This window comes from Sus scrofa, chromosome 5, assembly GCF_000003025.6.
Source record: "Sus scrofa isolate TJ Tabasco breed Duroc chromosome 5, Sscrofa11.1, whole genome shotgun sequence".
In the NCBI taxonomy this organism is placed as follows: domain Eukaryota; kingdom Metazoa; phylum Chordata; class Mammalia; order Artiodactyla; family Suidae; genus Sus; species Sus scrofa.
In genome coordinates, this window is record NC_010447.5 from 82,206,783 (window position 1) to 82,228,669 (window position 21,887).

Genomic DNA, 21,887 nt, shown 5'->3' on the forward strand with positions numbered 1-21,887 from the left:
TTGCCTCATCTCTGTGTGCATCAGTTTCCTTGTCAGTAAAGGGGAGATAGAGGGGTTCACCCTTTAAGAATTGTTCAGACTAAGTAAGAGAATGATGTAAGCCCTTAGCACAGCTCTGGACAAGCAGTAAATGTTCAGTAAATGTTAGTTGTGATTTATGAATGTTTTAATGGAAGAATATGTAGCAAGTTCTAAACAGTTGGATCTACCATGCTTTTGGATCACAACTTGTTTATAGTCCTGTAGTTGCCTGTATACCATTGTGTTTTCAACAAAGACATAGTTAACATACACAGAGTAACTGTCCTTTTGAATTTTCCCAGACTGAAAAAAAATCTGTATTTTAAATTTTGTAGTGAAGAAGAGATTCCTGAAATTGAAATTTGACTGGTCATACTCTTTTGTGTGTGTGTGTGTTTATTTTCCCTTTGGTGTTCACTGAGCATGTGGTCACACTCTTAAGATTAATAGGAGGGTGCAGATGGAAACTGATTGGGCTAAAGAAAGCAAGTTACTTTGCAGGCTTTAAACAGAACCAGTTCAGTTGGCCTTTGTCCTGGACATATCTATTGAAAAGATATTTATACCCTCCTCCCAGACTGTGGAATGACCATGATTATGGTTGCCAGAAATAAAAGTAACCACCTCAGCCTACTTATCACTGAGACAAGAGGAGATTTATTAGCATTAACCGAAAGAAAAGCAAGAAAACTTTAATTATATTCAAGTCATGTCTGATAGATTTTCCTGCCTTCTAAGGGAATTCCTTATCTGCCAGTGATCTTTGTCCACCCCTAGCTACAGAACAATATAATGGATTAAAGGTTGGGTTTTGGCTGGTTGAGAATAGAATTGATCTCAATTTCTCAACTGGACCATTCCAAAAATAGGTTTTTTACTTGTTCCATATTTTTGGTTCTTGCTGAGCTAGGATTCCACTCAGCATAATTACCAGTTCTCAACCACTAGCTGGCAGACTGGCTAGAGAGTATAGAACAGGAAAAATCAGTGTCAAAAAAATTGAGATTAGTCACTCTTGAAGCCCTGGATGTCAAGAGTAAGAGATAGTAAAAATATCAAAGAGGACGGGTTACAAGCATTTGTGGGAGTTCCCTGGTGGCCTAACAGTTAAAGATCTTTCATTGTCACTGTTGTGGCCCCAGTCAGTGCTCTGGCACAAGTTGGATCTTGGGCATAGCCAAAAAAAAAAAAAAAAGGCAGTTATGGTCTGTCAGTGTCTAGCAAGCGAGAGATAAAGAGCTGCTGGGAAGTAAAGAACCCTAAGATAAACAGCAGAAACCTCTTTTAACTAGGGCGGCTGGCTTTTTCTTTATGATATTAGACATTAATTTTTTCTTTGCCTGTGGGAATCTGCTTACCACAACAAAAGACAGGATATACCTGAGGATGTACCTGTCTTGATGTCCATTCAAAATAGAAAAGACCAGGAGTTCCCATCGTGGCTCAGTGGTTAATGAATCCAACTAGAAACCATGAGGTTGCAGGTTCGATCCCTGGCCTTGCTCAGTGGGTTAAGGATCCGGTGTTGCCGTGAGCTGTGGTGTAGGTCATAGATGCGGCTCAGATCCCGCGTTGCTGTGGCTTTGGTGTAGGCCAGTGGCTGCGGCTCTGATTAGATTTATTAGCATTAACCGAAAGAAAAGCAAGAAAACTTGCTTTTCCTAGCCTGGGAACCTCCATATGCCGCGGGAGCGGCCCAAGAAATGGCAAAAAGACAAAAAGACAAAAAAACAAAACAAAAAAAAAAAAAACAAAAACAAAGAATGTATATTTTGAATAAATATAATGCTGAAATAAGTCTTTCTGGTCACTGTAATAGCAAAGTCAAACTTGTGTGTGTGTTTTTAACTCACCCAGGTGTCTTTATTTAGCCAATGAAATCCCACTTCAGGAATTTAGTGTTTTGCCCCTTCCTTCAGGCCACTTACTGCCTTTGCACAGAGCTCTGAGAAAAACACTAATTGGCAAGTGTCATGTGACATAACTTTACGTGTGCCATAGTTGATATTGAAAAGTGACTTGAATGATAACTATTGCACTCTCTCCCACTACTCAGCAGTATTTTTATTAACAGTGTTTTTTGGCACTTAATCTGCGTGAGATTCAACTGTTAAATTTAAATAAAGTGAAAAATATCTTTATTTATATATGTAAATAAATGTTTTTCCAAAGAATGTTTATAATGTTTGGTGTCCTAAAAAGTAGCTGTGGTTTTAAAAAACAAATACAAATATCTCTTTAATGAAAACAAATTAAACCAATGATATTTGTATTTTAGGACCCATTTCATGTTCAGAATCACAGAAACTAACTCAAACTAGCTTAAGCACAAAGGGACGTTATTGACTCACACATCTATGAAGTCTAAGTAGGACAGAATCAGGGATGCAGAAGCATGAGTGCTGGCTGGCTGGTCTTGTCCCTCATCTGGCACTTCATTCCTCCTTTACTCCTTGGCATAATAATCCACTTGTCTTCTGCTTCTGATGAGCTTCCTCCTTGAAAATAAGGAATCAACAAATAATATTTGCATTATATTTTATTTGACTTTAATGTTGCTAGTTTGACCAACCGAACAGAAAGAGAGCCCCTTCTTCATAGTCCATAGGTCATTTCTAAGGAAACATTCTGCTTGTCCCTGCCTGGGTTATGTACACTATCTTGAATTGATCTCTTTTCAGGGCAAGAGATTCTTATGACCTGCCTAGGCCTGGATTATGTGATTGAAACAAGGAAGGGTATAAGGAGGGGATGAGGGCAGTAGGAATCGTGGTTGATAGTCTTATTTGATTCACATAAATGGGAGAAAGGTGTCAGAAATAACATATGCACATGACATCTGGTATCCTAAAAAGTGCTGGTTTGTATATGGTTTATTCTTCTATCCTTTCTAAATTTTGGTTCAGTTTTAGTTGACATCAACTTAGTAACTTCTTTGAAAATACTTTTTAAAGAAATTAGACTTAGTAAAGAGTTTAAAAAGTTTTGCTTTCACTAAGACTTTTATTGATAGTCTTGAATATGTAAAATACAAATTATTCAAGTTATATAAATAGGCTTATTAAAATGTACCCGCCAACCTAGTGTTTTTTATTTATTTATTTATTTATTTATTTGTCTTTTTTTCCTTTTCTAGGGCCACTTGCTCCCACAGCATATGGAGTTCCCAGGCTAGGGGTCGGGTCAAATCAGAGCTGTAGCCGTCAGCCTACGCCAGAGCCACAGCAACACGGGATCCGAGCTGCGTCTGCAACCTACACCACAGCTCAGGGCAACGCCAGATCCTTAACCCACTGAGCAAGGCCAGGGATCGAACCCGCAATCTCATGTTTCCTAGTCTGATTCGTTAACCACTGCACCACGAGGGGAACTCCTAGTGTTTTTTATTATAACCACTACAGATTGAGATTTTTTAAAAAGACAGGATAAATCATGAATATACTTATGACTTTACATGTTTTTCTGCATTTTGCTGATGTACATCTTTTTTAGTGATTTACTTGTATGTTTAAAATACTGAGAGTAGGAGTTCCTGCTGTAGCACAGCAGGTTATTGTATCCCGTTGTCTCTGTGGCAACTTCAGTTGCTGCTGAGGTGCAGGTTCCATCCCCAGCCTGGCACAGTGGGTTAAGGATCTAGCACTGCTGCAGCTGTGGCATACGTCGCAGCAGTGGCCCGGAATTGGTCCCTGCACCAAGAACTTCCATATACCGTGGGTGCAGCCAAAGTAGCAACCTTTTAAAACATATCTTTAAAACTTCTTTCCATGAAAAAAACTTAAAAGGTTCATATATATACGATTAAACAATTCTGATCATGATATAAAAAGCCAAATTTCTGTTCCCCCTAAGAATGTAAATATCCAGTCTGCAAATGATGATATTGTTCTGACTTTTATTATTACATTGACTTTTTGTAAAGCTTTGTAACTTACAAAATGTTTTCATCTATATTGCCTCATTTAATTCTCATGATTTTTTTGAACTTTTTCCTTTTTTCTATACCAAAAGAACTCTAGTTGTATAGCTTTTGTTTTCCTAGCAATTCTAAATCAGAGTACCTTTAAATTTATTTTTAAATGAGTGGGCCTAGAGTTTCCATCGTGGCTCAGCTCCAATTCAACCCGTAGCCTGGGAACTTCCATATGCCATGGGTGTGGCTCAAATAAAATAAAATAAAATAAAACAAATGGGGCAAACAAAGTGTTGATGGGAATATGAAGAAGTTGGAACCCTTGTGCACTGTGAGTGGGAATATAAAATAATGTAACTGTTATGGAAAACAGTATGGCATTTCCTAAAAAAACTAAGCATATCATTACCATATGATCCAGCAATCCCACTTCTGGGTATATAATCAAAAGAAGTGAAAGCAGGGACTCAAATAGATATCTGTACATCCATGTTCATAGCAGCATTATTGACAATAGTTCAAAGATAGAAACAACCCAATACCTATCCAGAAGTGAATGGATAAACCAAATGACAAGCTTTTGCACAGCAAAGGATACCAAAAAGACAACTTACAGAATGGGAGAAAATAGTTTCAAATGATACAGTTGACAAGGGCCTAATCTCTAAAATATATAAACAACTTATACAATTCAACAGCAAAAAAGCCAACAACCCAATTGAAAAATGGGCAAAGGACCTGAATAGACATTTCTCCAAGAAAGATATACAGGTGGCCAACAAGCACTTGAAATAATGCTTGACATCACTGATTATTAGAGAAATGCAAATCAAAACTGCCATGAGATACCACCTCACACCCATCAGAATGGCCATCATTAAGAAGTCCACAAATAACAAATGCTGGAGAGGTTGTGGAGAAAAGGGAACCCTCCTGCACTGTTGGTGGGAATGTAAGCTGGTACAGCCACTACGGAAAACAGTATGGAGGCACCTTAGAAATCTATACATAGAACTACCATATGACCTAGCAATCCCACTCCTGGGCATATATCCGGACAAAACTCTCCTTAAAAAAGACACAGGCACCCACATGTTCATTGCAGCACTATTCACAATAGCCAAGACATGGAAACAACACAGATGTCCACTGATAGATGATTGGATCAGGAAGATGTGGTATGTATACACAATGGAATACTACTCAGCCATAAAAAAGAATAAAATAATGCCATTTGTAGCAACATGGATGGAACTAGAGACTCTCATCCTGAGTGAAATAAGTCAGAAAGAGAAAGACAAATACCATATGATATCACTTATATCTGGCATCTAATATATGGCACAAAGGAACCTTTCCACAGAAAAGAAAATGATGGACTTGGAGAATAGACTTGTGGTTGCCAAGGGCGAAGGGGAGGGAGTGGGAGAGACTGGGAGCTTGGGATAAATAGATGCAGAATATTGCCTTCGGGATAGATAAGCAATGGGATCCTGCTGTGTAGCACTGGGAACTCAGTCTAGTCACTTATGATGGAACATTTAATGTGAGAAAAAAGAATGTATACATGTAAGTGTACCTGGGTCACCATGCTGTACTGTAGAAAAAAATGTATATATAAATGATAAAAATTAATAATCAGAAGGTATAAGTTTGGGGAGGGGAGTACCTTAAAAAATAAAATAAAAGCATATACTCAAAAAAATGTAGTATGCGCATAAAATTAAAAAATAAATGACTGCCTAAGTGTTCATCAACAGATGAATGTATAAAGATGCAGTATATAGGAGTTCCCTTTGTGGCTCAGTGGTTAATGAACCTGACTAGGATCCATGATGTTGTGGGTTTGATCCTGGGCCTCACTCGGTGGGTTAAGGATCCAGCATTGCCATGATCTGTGGTGTAGGTTGCAGACGCAGCTCGGATCTGGCTGTGGCGTGGGCTGGCAGCTATAGCTCTGATTAGACCCCTAGCCTGGAACTTCCATATGCTGTAGGTGTGGCCCTAAAAAGCAAAACAAACCAAAAAAAAGGTATATATACCCAATGGAATACTACTCAGCTGTAAAAAAGAATGAAATTTTGCCATTTGGATGGACTTGGAGAGTATTATGCTAAGTGAAATAAATCAGGTAGAGAAAGACAGTGTATGATATAACTTATATGTGGAATCTGAAAAAACTAACACACTAGTGAATATAACAATAAAAAAAGCAGGCTTATAGGTATAGAGAAAAGCTAGTGGTTACCAGAGGGGGGAGAGAATGGGGAGGGACAATATATAGGGGTAAAAGATTAAGAGGTATAAACTGTTATGTACAACATAAATAAACTATAAGGATATATTGTACAGTACGGGGAATATAGCCAATATTTTATAATAATTACAAATGGATTTAACCTTTAACAATTGTGAACCACTGTGTTGTACACCTGTAACTTACATAACATTGTATAGCAACTATACTTCAGTTAAAAAAAGAAATGACTACTTAAGATTCCTAAACTTTGTTGTGTGATTTCAGTGAAAGCGTGCATTTCGTAACTCCTCCCTACCCTCCACCTGTTGTCCCTGCTAAGTGGCCTAATCTCATCTGCTGTTGTACCCCAAGTACTTTACTCCCTAGCTGCCCAGTGACTTCGGGGTCCCAAATGCAGTGTGCTGCACCATTCCCATTATTTTCTTTACTTAGAACGCTTTCATCCCCTCTTATTCCCACCTTTTCTGTTAATGGCAAATTCGTACGCATATCCCAACAGTCTTCACAAGCGTCTTCACCTCTCTGGAGCCTTCTGTGACCAATCCTAGTAAAGTGAATTACCTTTTCTTTTCAAACAAGCATACTTAGTACAGCTATATTTTTGCGTATCACATTGTATAACAATAATTTGTCTGAGTTCCTGTTGTAGCTCAGCGGTAATGGACCCAACCATTATCTATCATCATTATTATTAATATCATTATTATTATTGTTATTATTTTAGATAACATCTACTTAATGTAGATACTCTGTGCCATTATACTCTATATAATTCAGTATACTTTACATTTAGTAATTCGTCTTAATCATCACACAATCCATTCACTTGGGTACACAGTGATTAAAGAGTTTCCCTCAAAGCTGCTCAGCAGATATGTAGTGAGGCTAGGATTTGAACCCAAGCAGTCCAGCTCCAGAGTCTGGTCCTAGCTACTATGCTATAGCATCACATATATTAAAAAATTGTTACACACGTAAATTAATTTTGTAATTTCATTCCCTTCTAGACCTAAGCTGCTTTTATCCTTAAGTGGCAGTTACGTTAAGGGAGTTGTGTACATTGTTTTATTTGCTTGAGTTACCATAGATACTAATATAATTTTGATGTAGTATTCAAATTCCTTTTGGTAATGTTTTTCTTTTTAATAAAGCGAACACAGTAAGAAATCAACTGTAACAAAGGGAAGTTTACTGGGGACCGTGAGCCCAGTGTTTAGGCCCACCGCTTCTACAGTTCTTGCTTTTTTTTTTTTGCCTTTTATATTTATTTATTTATTTATTTATCTTTTTGTCATTTCTCAGGCTGCTTCCACAGCATATGGAGGTTCCAAGGCTAGGAGTCGAATCGGAGCTGTAGCCACTGGCCTATGCCACAGCCACAGCCATAGCCGCAGCAACGCGGGGATCCGAGCCATGTCTGCGACCTACACCACAGCTCACGGCAACGCCGGATCCCTAACCCACTGAGCAAGGCCAGGGATTGAACCCACAACCTCATGGTTCCTAGTTGGATTCGTTAACCACTGAGCCATGACAGGAACTCCTAGAGTTCTGGCTCCTGTGGCAGATGATGAAGTCTATGAAGTGTTAGTATTTTAGGCAGATGGAGCATCAGTCAAAACCTATAAACGCTGTACCCACCTTTAAACTTTTATGCATGTGAGTTCCTCATGGGCATAATCTAAAATTGTACAGCAGGAGTTCCCGTCGTGGCGCAGTGGTTAACGAATCCGACTAGAAACCATGAGGTTGCGGGTTCGGTCCCTGCCCTTGCTCAGTGGGTTAACGATCCGGCGTTGCCGTGAGCTGTGGTGTAGGTCACAGACGCGGCTCGGATCCTGCGTTGCTGTGGCTCTGGCATAGGCCGGTGGCTACAGCTCCGATTCAACTCCTAGCCTGGGAACCTCCATATGCCGCGGGAGCGGCCCAAGAAATAGCAACAACAACAACAACAACAACAACAAAAGACAAAAAGACAAAAAAATAAAAAAATAAAAAAAATTAAAAATAAAATTGTACAGCAGAAAAAATGAGTTTATGTTTGACCAATTGCAAGGGAGCAGCACTAGCATTTCTTCCATTTTGTAGCATGTGTATTAAAAAGATATATAACTCAGCCATAATTTTTAATAACTCAAAGTAAGTAGGAGACTATAATTTTCTTATTTTAGTAATAGTTATATTTATAACAAAGAAGAATTTTATCTGTTGGTGTTTTAAATCTTTAATAAGAATCAAGGAGCCTTCGGGAAAAATAAGTCTTGTGGCTTTTAACTGGGTAATGGTGTTTTTAAATCATTTTTACCTTTTAATTGGAGTGTTTATTCCATTTATATAAGTAAATTAAAATTTTATTTTAAACAAACAGGACAGGTATATTATTCTTACATTCTCTCTTGGATCCCCCCCAAAGTATATTTTATTTGCTTATTTACTTTCTTGCTAAGAATGCATAGGGGCTGAGTAATAGTACTGCCGTATTGATTAAATGATATACTGATAAACACTATGGAGCCTATCTAGTTGTCTATTTTAATGACACTATCAAAATTTCATTGGGTTTATTACAGCACATCTATACAAAGTTGGAGTTTAACCATTCTCATATATTTTCTTACTGTGCCTAGGGAATCTTCAAGACATTTTTACCAATTCATTCTTATTATAGTCTTTCTCTGATGATAAAACATAAGTGAAAACATTCCGCAGACATCAAGAACCTTCTTTGACCAGACACTCCTCTCTCACACAATTTCCATATTGCTTGTGTTTCTTAATCATTTTTGAACTTTCCATTTTTAAATTACTCCCCGAAGCCTCCCCGAACATGAACCTTTTCCTTTTCTTTCCATTTCTAGCTTTCCTTTCTCAGTACCTCCTGGACACTTGGAGGCTGTAAGGATTTAGCACTGGTCATGCTAGGCTCACCAGATCGCATCTCTGTCTGTAGTTGGGTCTCCATGGTAATGAGAAGCAGAAAGTGCTGAAGTAGCACACTGTGTAAGGACTGGCAAGGCAAAACAGCACCGTGGCCTATACAAGAATAGCACTGAATCCCCATGGTGCTGGAGAAACCAGTGAGAAGCATGCTGTGGTGGAGAGCGGGAGGCACTCAGTTAAGGACACAGACTTGGCAGATTTATTAGCAACAGTATTCTAGGATGAATCTAATTTACAGTTAGCGCTTTTTTTTTTTTTAACTGGAAAAGCCATTAAAATTTTTTTCCTTCTCTTTCAGGAGGCCAGATGCTCCAGTGCCTGATGGTGAAGGTGAAAAAAATACAGAAGAAAGTTCTGATAGCGAATCTTCTTTTAGTGACTAAGCTTGATTTTGGTAACAACTGCATATTCATGTATTGGTGCATATTTATATTCTATTAAAAGAAGAGCCTTAACTTTAACTCTTAGTCACAAAAACATCAAACGGCTACATATCCACCACCAAGCTTCTTCAATGTTAAAAAAATAAAATAAAATAAAGCATTTATAATAACCTGGCAGTATGTCTTATTACCAAAATAAAGGGCCTTAAACTGAAAAATAGAATAGCCTAAAAAAAGTACTAAGATGGAGTATTTCAAGGAAGAAGTAAGCTTCTAAAATGAAGTCAATATGAGTTTACTGATCAAAAATAGATTCAGTGCAAAAAAAGTGAATTTGGCCAAGTGAATTATTCAATTTTTGTGAATATTTTAGCATGAAAAGTATTATGTACCTTTGTATCTTAAGAGTTGTTAAATTTCTGGCAGAAAGTGATACTTGATTGAAATTTTCTTTGATGACTGGAAGCTTACATATCATATTTATCATGAGTCTGGGACTTTTTTGTCTTTTTAGGGCCACACCCACGGCATATGGAGGTTCCCAGGCTAGCGGTCCAGTTGGAGCAGTAGCTTCCGGCCTACACCACAGCCATAGAACGTGAGATTTGAGCTGTGTCTGTGACCTACAGCTCATGGCCAGATCCTTAACCCTTTGAGCAAGGCTAGGGATCAAACCTGTGTCCTCATGGATACCAGTCGGGTTCGTTAGCCGCTGAGCCATGAAGGGAACACTGTGAGTTTGGAACTTATTGGTGGTGTTTATTAGCATATAGAGCTCTTTACAACTTGGCCATTAGTTCATATACTGTCAAAGTCAGACGTTCTTATTATGCTTATCAGAGTGAGCTGATAGCAGAAGTTAACATGGGGATGTGATGTGGGGCAAAAGAGGTGTGTGCTGCTGTCTACCCTTTGCCTGTTCACAATTGTTAAGTCCCATGTTAAGTCCACCAAGTCTTCAAGGTGATGGCCAGTCACAGTCTATAAAAGGCTGCACGGAGGATCAGTGAGACAAGCTATAGTTCCTGTTATAAACTGAACCTAAGACCAAAATTCATATCCGTAATCCCCTTCCTCCACCATCATTTGAGACTTTCCTTGCCCTCTGTCAGAAATTCAGGTCTAGTTTGGTTGCATTGCAGAGAAACCCAGACCCTCATCTCTTCAGAGATCTGGGGCCTTGGTTACTTTGCCCCTTTTAGGCTCTGATGATCACATTTGTCTATTTGCTGTTCACATCAGGTATAGCAGCATCAAGAATCACCCAGTGCATTGCCTGGGTTTCAGACACATCTTGTTTCATTTGATAATTATAATCCTAGCTCCTCATGTTAACTAACATATTAACTCTTTTTTTTTTTTTTTTTTTTTTGACCTGTTATCCCACAGACATGAGCAACCCAAGACCAGTTGGCAGCAGTAGCTTCAGTTCTGTGGAAACCGTATTCTACTTCCTGATAGAAATGTGTTAGCTTTTTCCTCTTCCCCTGTCTAGGAAACAGGACCTCCAATCCAGCAGAGCCTCTGGTGGTAGGGATGGGAAGCACAATTCTGCAAGTAGGTCACTGAGAATGGTGGTAAGAAAGGCCAATCCTATTTCTGTCCTCCTGACTCGTAGACCCAAGTATTCTAGCAGCTGGGGATCTGGCCTTTGGTATAGTGCATGTATCACATCCTAGAGAATAGCACCCTAACTCTACAGGCTGTAATCACTGAACTGGTATCTATATAAACCCTGTAATAGTCCATTTCATTGTTCTATTTGATTGACTGTTTCTGGATAATGCTGCATATGACAGGATCATGGATCCAGTAATTCATGTTGCTCTTTATTTGTTACAAAATTATCCCTTGATCTGAAGTAGTGTAATGCAGGATACCATGTTGGTAATAGGCATTCTGTAGACACTCAGATGGTAATAAGGATGACAGGGGTGCTGATGGAAGGGAAAACAAGCCTGGATTAAGAGTACAAATTAATTGCAGTAGAAAAGAATTGCTTCCTCCTTCAAGATGGAAGGAAATTATTATAACAACTTGCTCCCAAGTGGCTAATTTCTCTTTTGAAGGAGTGCTACAAACTCACTAGTCTCTGCTATTGACAGATTACATATTCAAAATGTCGTAGTTATAGCAGCCTTAGCGAGAGAAAGCCTAAGCAGTTGGGTCCATGCATAGCCCTTATCTCTGCCACCATGATTACTTCACTTGTGGGTGTGTGGTGTTAGCCTGGAGTGGTCAAGGGCAAGGCAGGCTGAAATCTGCTGAAGGAATCATCCTGTCCACCTAATCTTTGCCTTCTCAGGTGGGCTGTTATTGATACTCCATGACACAAAAATCTACACACTTTTCCATAATCAAAAGACTGTGTATCTTTAACTCAGGCCACGTCTTTCTCCATCAACATGGATGACCAAGTGCAGTGTGTGAAGCTATGTCCATCAGGAAGATTTTTCCCTCACTACTAATCCTTCCAGCCACCTCAGAGAGAGGATATAGTATGGAAGCCAGCCATTTTTGGCTCTCCCCAACATAGCAAGCTGGTGCCTCCATGAACAAGACCCACTTTTTCCTCCTCTGTCATCTGGTATGTTGATATTGCTGAAATAGCCTCACTTCTTCACTTCTCTCTGTCAACATGCCTTTTCCCATAAAATTGTCATTGCTTTCCCACTCTACATGGAGCATTCTGCCTCCCCTTTGGACCCTGAACCTGTAGCCATGTGATTTTCTTTGGGTCAATAGAATGTTAGCAAATGCTATCTGAGCAGAAGCTTGAAAAACACTTGGATGATTTGGTCTTGCCTTCTCTTGTCCCTCCACCACTGACACAGAAAAACATGACTAGGATGGAATGATGGAAAAGGAGAGATGTGTGGAGCAAAGCTAGGTTGTCCTAGTCACATAGCAGCCAACCCCAAGGTGTGAGCAAACCCAGCTGAGATCAGAAAATCTGCCTAGCCAATTCCCAGCTGGCCCTAGCTGCCTGAAAAATAAATGCTAATAGTTGAATCACAAAGTTTGTGGGTTGTTTATCATATAGCATTATTGTAGCAATAAATACTGATACGCTGACCATAGGGGATTCCCCATATCACAGGGGTAGGTTGAAGTAGGTGCAGTCGTGCAAGAGGGGTATATGATAGGGAGTTCAAGCTGCTTGTCCATGTAACTTATGTGTGCCCTTTGGACTTGCTCAGGCTTGATCCCAAATGCATCATTTCCATCAAATAATGGATTGTTACTCTTACCATCTGACCTTATGATTTGGTGAACCTGATAACACCTAGCTCATGACAGGCAACTCTATTTAATTACTTGATGTCATATAGGAGCAGATTCTCGATTTCTTTTGGGCACAGAGGCCTGCCAAGGGTTGCTTTTCAAACTGAGAAGGCATGCCCTAGTCCCAGAACCTAAGCATCATCTGTTGACTGTTAATCTTCTGTAAGAGCTTGCCAGAGATGCTATCCAGTGTTCTACCACAGATACGTATAGCATCAGTGGATAATCAGTTATACAATCTGAGAAGAAGGGCAGCATGCATCACAGGCTGACCCTGCAGCAGAGTATTCTCCTGCTCTGGGCCCCACTTGAAACTGGCAGTCTTCCAACTCTGCCCATAAATGGGTGTGTGCAGCATTTAGCTTCAAAAATCAACATCCCTAACATGCTGTCCCTCTTTCCTAATGGTAGAGGGGCATATTCAATAACTTGTCCTTAACTTGGAAGGCATGTCCCAACACCCTCCCGACCATTGGACCTCTAAAATCTGCAGGGCTCTGAACTTCCATCCCCTGGCTTACGTGTGTCTTATAGAGCACCAAGCGTGCTTTATGCTCCCCCTTCACCAGGTCTGATGAGCCTGATTACAGTATAGAGGACCAGCATGAAGTTCTGTGGAGTAACAAGATGAACAAGATCCCTGCAGACTACACTGTGGGAGATAGAGGAGGAGAGTGAACATAGTCCTGTGACAATAGGCTAACATGCATCATGCTTTCCATATAAACGCTTTTGATGTTCTTAATGATTGCCAGATCAGCAGCCACATACTGTGCCTGAGTTTGCATTGATATGTTCCAGGAAAAGTACTATATCTGGCACGTCAGCGATGATTGGTTCTACCGCTTGATGAAGTTTATGGTAGCCCATTGTTTTCCACCATGGTGTGGATATGGTTTTAGCAGGGGCCGTATAGGTGAATGCAGAGGGTACCACTTTGAAGTCTTTGAAGGCGGTGCTAGTCTCTGCAGCTCTACTCAGAATGCAATATCGTTTTTGGTTTACTCTTTTGGCTGAGGCGGAGGGGTGCAATTTTAGGGATTTCTTCTTGATCCTCCCTATCATAAAGGATTTTATTCCATGGAGCAGGGAACCAATGTGAAACTGTTAAGAAGATCCCAAATATGCACTTAGAGACTAGGGAAATAGCCACAGGGATCCATCTGGACCAACGGATCCTACTGCAAGATGAGTGGAACCAGACTTCATTTATTAACTGGCATCCATAAGCTATCTCAGTGAGGGACAACAATGACACTTTAGATCCTTGATATCAAGTCAGTTCAGCCCTCTTATCCAGCTCCCTTTGAAGGGATTGCATTTGTGCAGTTACTTTGATAAGTAGCTTATCATACTTTAGAGAAAGGCTGGGCAGATATTTATTCTATATACTTGCAGTGGCATAGAGAGCATTCTTCAAAAGGCATTGGCCTTCTTTTCAATCAGTGGACATGAAATAACAGTTATAGAATAACAGTTTTCCATTACAGCAGTTGACATTGACTTTCTGCTCACTGGCTCTTGCTTTTTGGGGTTTTACAAGTAAAGCTATATGCTAGTCTCTTGCCCTCTACGTTGAACATGAGGTATACTGTGCTTCTTGCACACCAAGGAGCCTTGGTTGCCACTTCAGCCTTACTGCCACTTTGTCAGTGATGGTTGGAATACCACTACCTCCTCCTTGCCATTATAGATTCTGTTATCTCAGTTAATACAAGAGAGTCCAATTCTGTGGCATCATTTCCTACTATGAATTCTGACATAATTAATTTTCTCAGGAGTATTGTTGTCACTCTCAGTAGTATAGTGTTTATTGCCTTAGGAAAGAGAGTTCTTGGAGTTCCTGCTATGGCCCGGCAGGTTAAAGATCTGGCATTGTCTCTACAGTGGCTTGGGTCCCTGCTGAGATGTGGGTTCAGTCAGTGGCCCAGTGCTGCAGTTGTGGCGCAGGTCACAGGTGTGGCTCAAATTTGATCCCTAGCCCAGGAACTTCCACATACCAGGACTGGAGGGAAAAAAAAAGAGAGAGAGTGTGCGTGTGTGTTCGTGTGTTCTCTGGACTTTTCCTGGAAAAAGAGTAGGTTGGTTATCCTTGACACATGACGTAAGTCCATTCTAACATCCCCACCTCTCTAGCCACTGACCTCTTCAACACTTTGACAGGGCAATTCCAGCATCTCTTTCTCATTTAGTAGTGGCCATTATCATGAGCAAGTTTCAAGAAGCCATCCCAACAGCCTGTTAACAACATGTGTCCTTGCTAGGATGTTAAATCTGAGTCATGAAAGAGTGCTCCCCTGTCAATAAACTCCTCTGTCCAGTCTTGTATTCTGCCACTCTGGGCCAGCACATGCAATACCCGTTCCCACACATATTCTCTAAATTCCTGTCAGTAATTATTAGCCAGTTCCTAAAATTCTTTCAGTAAAAGCTTTTTCTTCCCAAATTAAGGTCTATATTTTCTCTCTCAGCTAAAATTTGGCAATAGCTATTCTTCTCATGGCAATGGGAGGAAGTTAGACCTTAAGGTAGTAAGAGTCATCTTAGAAGGTATCTACTTCAGGTGAACACTGCATGGTCTCCAGGTAAGGAGAAGCTGCTCTCCTTTGTGAGGGAAAAAGAGCTGCTTGGCTGACTTGAGAGTTCGGAGAAAACCAAGGGTTCAAGCTCCTCAGGCACATCCACTCAAATTTTCTCATCCCGATTTTTAGTCCCTCTTCCTTGATATCAGGGCTGTGTCGTTAGCAAAGGAGGCTTGTGGACACTGCCTGTTTTATCTCCTTCGTAGTTCTGCCACCCTTACTATTCCACTCTGAGTCTGCTTTTCACTCCAGCAGTCCTATGGCTAAGGAGATAATGGTTGGTTTCTTTAAACACTGCCAAGGTGGACTTTTGGCTTTCAGTGTACCCTAAGATGAGAGTTGGCTGATCTGAGTCTGTTACTTCCCTTTTTTCAAAGCTTCCAAGGAAGATAACAAATGCTAAGCCATTTCACAGTCCTTTGGCCCCAGACCATTCTGGTGACAGAGCTACTTGGTAACCATTTCTCTTATCCCATTCCATCACAGGTGAGATTCCTAGGAATTGTGATCACGCCAGGGATTACCACCATCCTGCTTATCATAGCAATAGGTAAGTCACCTCAATTTCAGAATCTCATCCTAAGAATCTACTTTCAAGGGTCACTCATTACCAAAGTCCTATGTTACATTCCTCCTAAAACAAACCCTGAAACAATCATTTGGATGTAAGTAGCCGATTTGTGAATGAATCCCAGGAAGCAGGAGTGAGAGCAGGAAGAATGAGATAGGAAAGAAAATACAATGCAAGGGTGTACTATCAAGATTTCCATTGTGAGTGCTTGGAACTTGATTCCAGGATCAGCACCCTTTTTAGAAATGAGCAGGTGCTTCCCAGAATTGTCCCTTAGAAGGACTAGAGGCTGGATCATGGTCCACTGGCCCTGGACCCGTTGGTTAAGGACATTTCTCCTCTGCACCTTGGGGATATACTTGCATATAGGCCTCAGAGGTTCCCATGGCCTAGAAAGGACACTTTGTCAGAAAGTGGAGAGATGGGACATTCATTTGAAGTGCGTTGTTGTCACTAAAAAGCGAGGCAGAGATTGAGTTGAACAGGCTACCACAGCTATGGCTGAAATCTGTGGTGGACTGGGGAGAAATGCTGCAGGTACTACTAGAAGCATTGGCTACAGACAGTGCTGTTGCTAAAACACCAAACTGACCCGAACTTACCTTAATTTAAAATGTTTAGGCATTCCCTTGAGGTGTAGTGGGTTAAGGATCCAGCATTGTCACTGCAGTGGCTTGGGTTTCTGCTGTGGCACAGGTTCGATCCCTGGCCCAGGAACTTCCACATGCTGCAGACACAGCCAAAAAAAAAAAAGTATAATTTTCTTCTTGGATATAAAGACAAATTGGATGGTAAGCCACACTCAAGATTTCCAGAGCTTTTTCATTAAAATTTTTAGTTTTAAAAATCTTCCAAGAATGAGCAAAGAATAAACAATGACTAAATCTATATCTTTATAGTCCGTTGTATTATAATGTAATTTGTAAATGTTTCTTTTTACACATACCCTACAGTGAAACTTTTATAGCTGAACCAGATCATGGCTCCTGTTAAAGAATAAATTGTGTCCATGTGGCCATGAAGAGGGCCCAGTCAGTGTAACATTGAGTAAAACTGTTTTGTTTCTGATCAAGCTCGTCCCTAAAAAACAAGCGTGATTTCCAGGATTAGCGAAGAATTTAAACTCCCACAATTTAATCCTGTACTTTAAACAGCTGCTGCCATGGTGCCAAGGTGTCTTTTCAAAAACATGCAATGTTTATAGCAGCTTCATTCATAATTGCCCAAACTAGAAGCAACCAAGTTGTCTTTGTTAGTAAGATTGATAAACAAAAGTACTGACGCTAAAGTGTCACTCTGACTTGGACTTCAGATAGATAGCTTTAAATAAAACATTTATCTTCCTTTGGAACATGGAGTGTAAAGATTTTATTTGTGACTCCATTTCTTCTCTTTCCCCAAACAATATTACCTTCAATTGGCAGCTTACAAGGAAGTAAATTGGGAAAAAAAAAATCATTTTATAATATCTACAAATTATTTACTGGGCATCTATGTTTAGGTTGATTAACTAAACACCTTAAAAGTAAACACTTTGTTTCATAGTTAACAAATATTTTTTCATAGTTCTAAGTATTGGAGTAATAACATTTTTAAAGTCTAAGAAGAAATCTTAGTAAATGTCTAGTCTACTTGCCTCATTTTTACCAGTGAATAAATTGAAGCCCAGAGGAGTTAAATGATTCCCCTGAGAAATGTAAGAAAGAAAAGAGGTTTATTTATATAAACAAAAATGTGTAATCTATTGGCAATAGTCATATCTTAAATATTAATACTTTTAATTATCCATACAAAAGCAAAATACTTAAAAGGTCAGTAATCTTATTAAAATTTAAATTGTAATCTGCAAAGTAGGGTTGTGAAAAAAATTTTATACTTCTCTTAAAAATATTCTAACAACAGCATCTCGTTTTTTCACTTATATTAAAATATGTGACCCTGTAGCAATCAAGTAAAGCTACTTCTGCATTTTCTTAGGGACAGCTTAATCATACTGGTTCATGCATTGCTACACTGTCATTCTTATTTTCCAAATCAAACCTTAGAAAATTTGCAGAACCTAGAAGCAGCATTTAATGGCCTGTGTAAATACAGAGTACCTAGAGAGCAAAATAAAAGGCCCCCAAGGGCAAAATCTATGACAGAATTCCGTGAAAGATACAAACTATCAAAAATTACTCCAGGAAGTTCCTATTGTGGTGCAGCAGAAACGAATCTGACTAGTATCCATGAGGATTCGGGTTCCATCCCTGACCTTGCTCAGTAGGTCCAGGATTCAGCATTGCTGTGAGCTGTGGTGTAGGTAACAGACACAGCTTGGATCCCAGCTTGCTGTGGCTCTGGTGTAGGCCGGCAGCTGTAGCTCTGATTAGACACCTAACCTGGGAACTTGCATATGCTGCAGGTGTGGCCATAAAAAAGCACACACACACACACACACACACACACACACACACAATAACTACAAAAGAAATAAATCATCTGAACAGCCTTTTATTTACAAAAGAAATTGAATGTATAGTTAAAAACATTCCCATAAAGAAAACTAGACCCCCAAACATGGATTCATCAGTGCAAACATTTCAGAAAGAATACCAATTGTACACTCTCTTCCAGAACATTGAAAAGAGAAAACTACTTAAGTAATTTTATGAGAACAACATTAATAGGATACCAAAAGCAGACAGATGTTACAATAAAAGAAAATGATAAACTGATATCCTTTCTGAAAACAGAAGTAAGTATTCTTTAAAAAGTCTTAGCAAATTGAATCTGATATCTTAGAAAATATACAGATGTCCAATAAAAATATGAAAAATTGCTCATAATCATATGATTAGGGAATTGCAAATGAAACAACAGTAAAATTATACCACATATTTATTAGAAAGACTAAAATCCAAAGTACTGCTAATACTAAATGCTGGGAGGGATGCAGAGCACCAGTAACACCCTCATTCATTGCTGATGAGAACACAAAATAGTACAACCTTTGAAAAACAGTTTGACAGTCTCTTACAAAGGTAAGCATCGTTTTACCATATAGCAATCATGTTCCTAGATATCTACCCATGAATGTTTATAGCAGCTTTATTCACACTTCCCCAAACTAGAAGTCACCAAGGTGTCTTTCCATAGGCAAATGAATGAACAAACTCGAATATATTCATATAATGGAATACTGTTTGGTGATGAAGAGAAATGAGTTACCAAACCATGGAAAGCCACAGAGGAACCTTAAACGCATATTGCTAAGGGAATGCAGCCGGTCTGGAAAGGTTACATGTAGTATGATCTCAACTATGTGACATTTTGGAGAAGGCAAAATTATAGCAGTAGTAAAAGATGATTGGTTGTCAGGATGTGAGGGGAGGAGGGGAGGATTGAATAGGTGAAGCATTCTTAGGGTAATGAAACTATTCTGTATGAAACTGTGAATAACATGCCGTTATTCATTTGTCAAAACCCATAGAACTAAACAACACAGAGTGAACATTAATATAAACTATGGACTAGGAAATGATAATGTATCAATATTGGTTCATTAATGGTAACCAAAAATTGTTTTGTTAATTATAACAAATGAATCACCCTAGTGCAAGATATTAACAGTAGGGGAAACCAAAGTCGGGTGAGGGAGGGGTTGTGAAGTGGTGTGGCGTGTGTGTCTGTGATCTCTATACCATTTGCTCAATTATTCTGTAAATGTAAAACTATACTTTAAAAAAAAATCTATTTTTAAGAACAATTAGGGAATTCTCATTGTGGCTCAGTGGTAACAAACCTGACTAGTATCCATGAGGACACAGGTTCAATACTTGATCTTGCTCAGTGGGTCAAGGATCCAGCGTTGCTGTGAGCTGTGGTGTAGGTTGCAGACTCGGCTTGGATCTGGTGTGGCTGTGGCTGTGGCTGTGGCTGTGGCCGGCAGCTGCAGCAGGGATTTGACCTCTAGTCTGGGAACTTCCATTTTCTCTGGTGTGGCCCTAAAAAGCAAAACAAACAACAAAAACCACAATTAATATATCACGTCAAAGTGGAATTTATCTCAGGAATGCAAAGTTGGATTAAAACCCAAAAATCAATGTAATTTATCTTATTAACAAACCAAAAGAAAACCCGTATGATTATCTCAACAGAAAGCACATTTGACAAAATTCAATGCCCATTACTGATACAAATTCTCAACAAATTAAGGTAGAAATGAACTTCCTCAACCTGATAAAAAGTGTCTATAAAAACTCTACATTTTGGAGTTCCTGTTGTGGCTCAGCAGAAGCGAATTTTGACTAGCATTCATGAACACAGGTTCGATCCCCAGCCTTACTCAGTAGATTAAGGATCCAGCGTTGCTGTGAGCTGTGGTGTAGGTCACAGATGAGGCTTGGATCTGACATTGCTGTGGCTGTGGTGTAGGCCAGCAGCTGCAGTTCCGATTAGACCCCTAGCCTAGGAACTTCCATACGCCACTTAATTAGAACATGAGTTCCTGAGAATTCAGCTTGCACCTAGAGCAGAGCCTGGCACACAGTAGGCATTGAGCAACTCTTCTTTTTTTAATGAATGAAATCCTGTTTCCTCCCAATATTGTTCTCAATGAACTTTTCTCCTTTTAATTCTAACCACTTTCCTCTTATGCCAAGAACATTTCTCTCCTCTGAAATATTGTCTTTTTCTGTATTCATCTTGGTATGTTAACATGCATCCATATCATTTCTAAAATGTTTAGGAAAAAACAAAAGATCCTAAGAGAGAATCTACATAAACTGTAGTTGCCTCTAGTTAATACCTAGTCTAATCAGTTGTATACCCATCAAAGTGGTGATCTAATCCAGTGCCCTAAATTTTCCTCAGAGGAAATGCTTCATATGCTTCATCTGCCAAAATAATTTAGTCTGGCCCTGGTCTAGCTCTGTAATTTATGCCCTAAAGACTAGAAAAGTGCTAAAATATGGCTAGTATTGACACATTTACTCTGTTATTTCCAGGCTACCAGGCTAAGTGCTAAAAAAAAAAAAAAAAAAAAAAAAAAATGTTCCAAGTGAAATCATCTCCTAAATCAGATCCTCTTTTAGAAAGATAAAGCAGAAGTTCCCATTGTGGCTCAGTGGGTTAAGAATCCAACTAGGGAGTTCCTGTTTGGGTGCAGCAGGAATGAATCCGACTGTTATCCATGAGGATGCGGGTGGGATGCCTGGCCTTGCTCAGTGGGTCGGGTCTGGTGTTGCCTTGAGCTGTGGTGTAGGTCACAGATGTAGCTCAGATCCGGAGTTGCTGTGCCTGTGGCTGTGGTCATGGCTGTGGCTGACAGCTGCAGCTCTGATTCGATCTCTCGCCTGGGAACTTCCATATGCCACAGGTATGGCCCTAAAAAGCAAAAAAAAAAAAAGAAAAGAAAAATTCAGTTTAAAGCTAATAACTGTATTAGGACATAGTGGGCACTTACATCTTTACAGCTGGTCTTTGATCCCTATTAGCATGTTTGTCCTTTTGAAAAGTAGAGTGACATGACAAGAGTGGAGCTACATATATCATTCCAGCAGAAATCAGATGTGGAATTAAATGAAAATACTTTTTGAAGTGAAAATAATCTTTTTAGTAACATATTCTTCTCAAATGAAAATGGAATGTGCTGTAGGTTAAGAGTGCCTCCTGACAAGCCACAGCGTAAGTAGCTTATTACTGCTGCTTTAAAGGGAGCATATCCCAATTTACTGCCCTTTTCCATATCCATTTTTCACTCTGGAATAATGAATCTGGATCCTTTAAGTCCTAGAAGAAATTGGCACCACTTAAGCAACTTTGCTGATGGTCCCCAGACTCCGAAGGCTTATCACTAGCATGATAGATTAGGCCTGGAAGAATGGTACATTTGAAAAGGCTTTGGATATTTCTTTTCAGATTTTGATGGGAAGGACAATTGGGTTTGTTT

General features: G+C 39.5%; 1 protein-coding gene across 3 annotated transcripts in view; it reads left to right on the forward strand.

Annotated features, from left to right (window-relative positions):
- Positions 1-21,887, forward strand: part of WASHC3 (WASH complex subunit 3) — a 104,300-nt gene that overhangs the window by 51,530 nt on the left and 30,883 nt on the right. The window contains exons 8-9 of one of the 3 annotated variants that reach the window (XR_002344197.1): positions 9,433-12,104; positions 15,871-15,934. Coding sequence is in view for 2 of the 3 variants with exons in the window: in XM_021092677.1 (XP_020948336.1) it covers positions 9,433-9,517 (85 nt within the window). In the remaining variant the exon portion in view is untranslated. Of the gene's footprint in view, positions 1-9,432; positions 12,105-15,870; positions 15,935-21,887 lie in introns of those variants that run through there. The other 2 variants (XM_021092677.1, XM_021092678.1) reach the window with 2 other exon arrangements.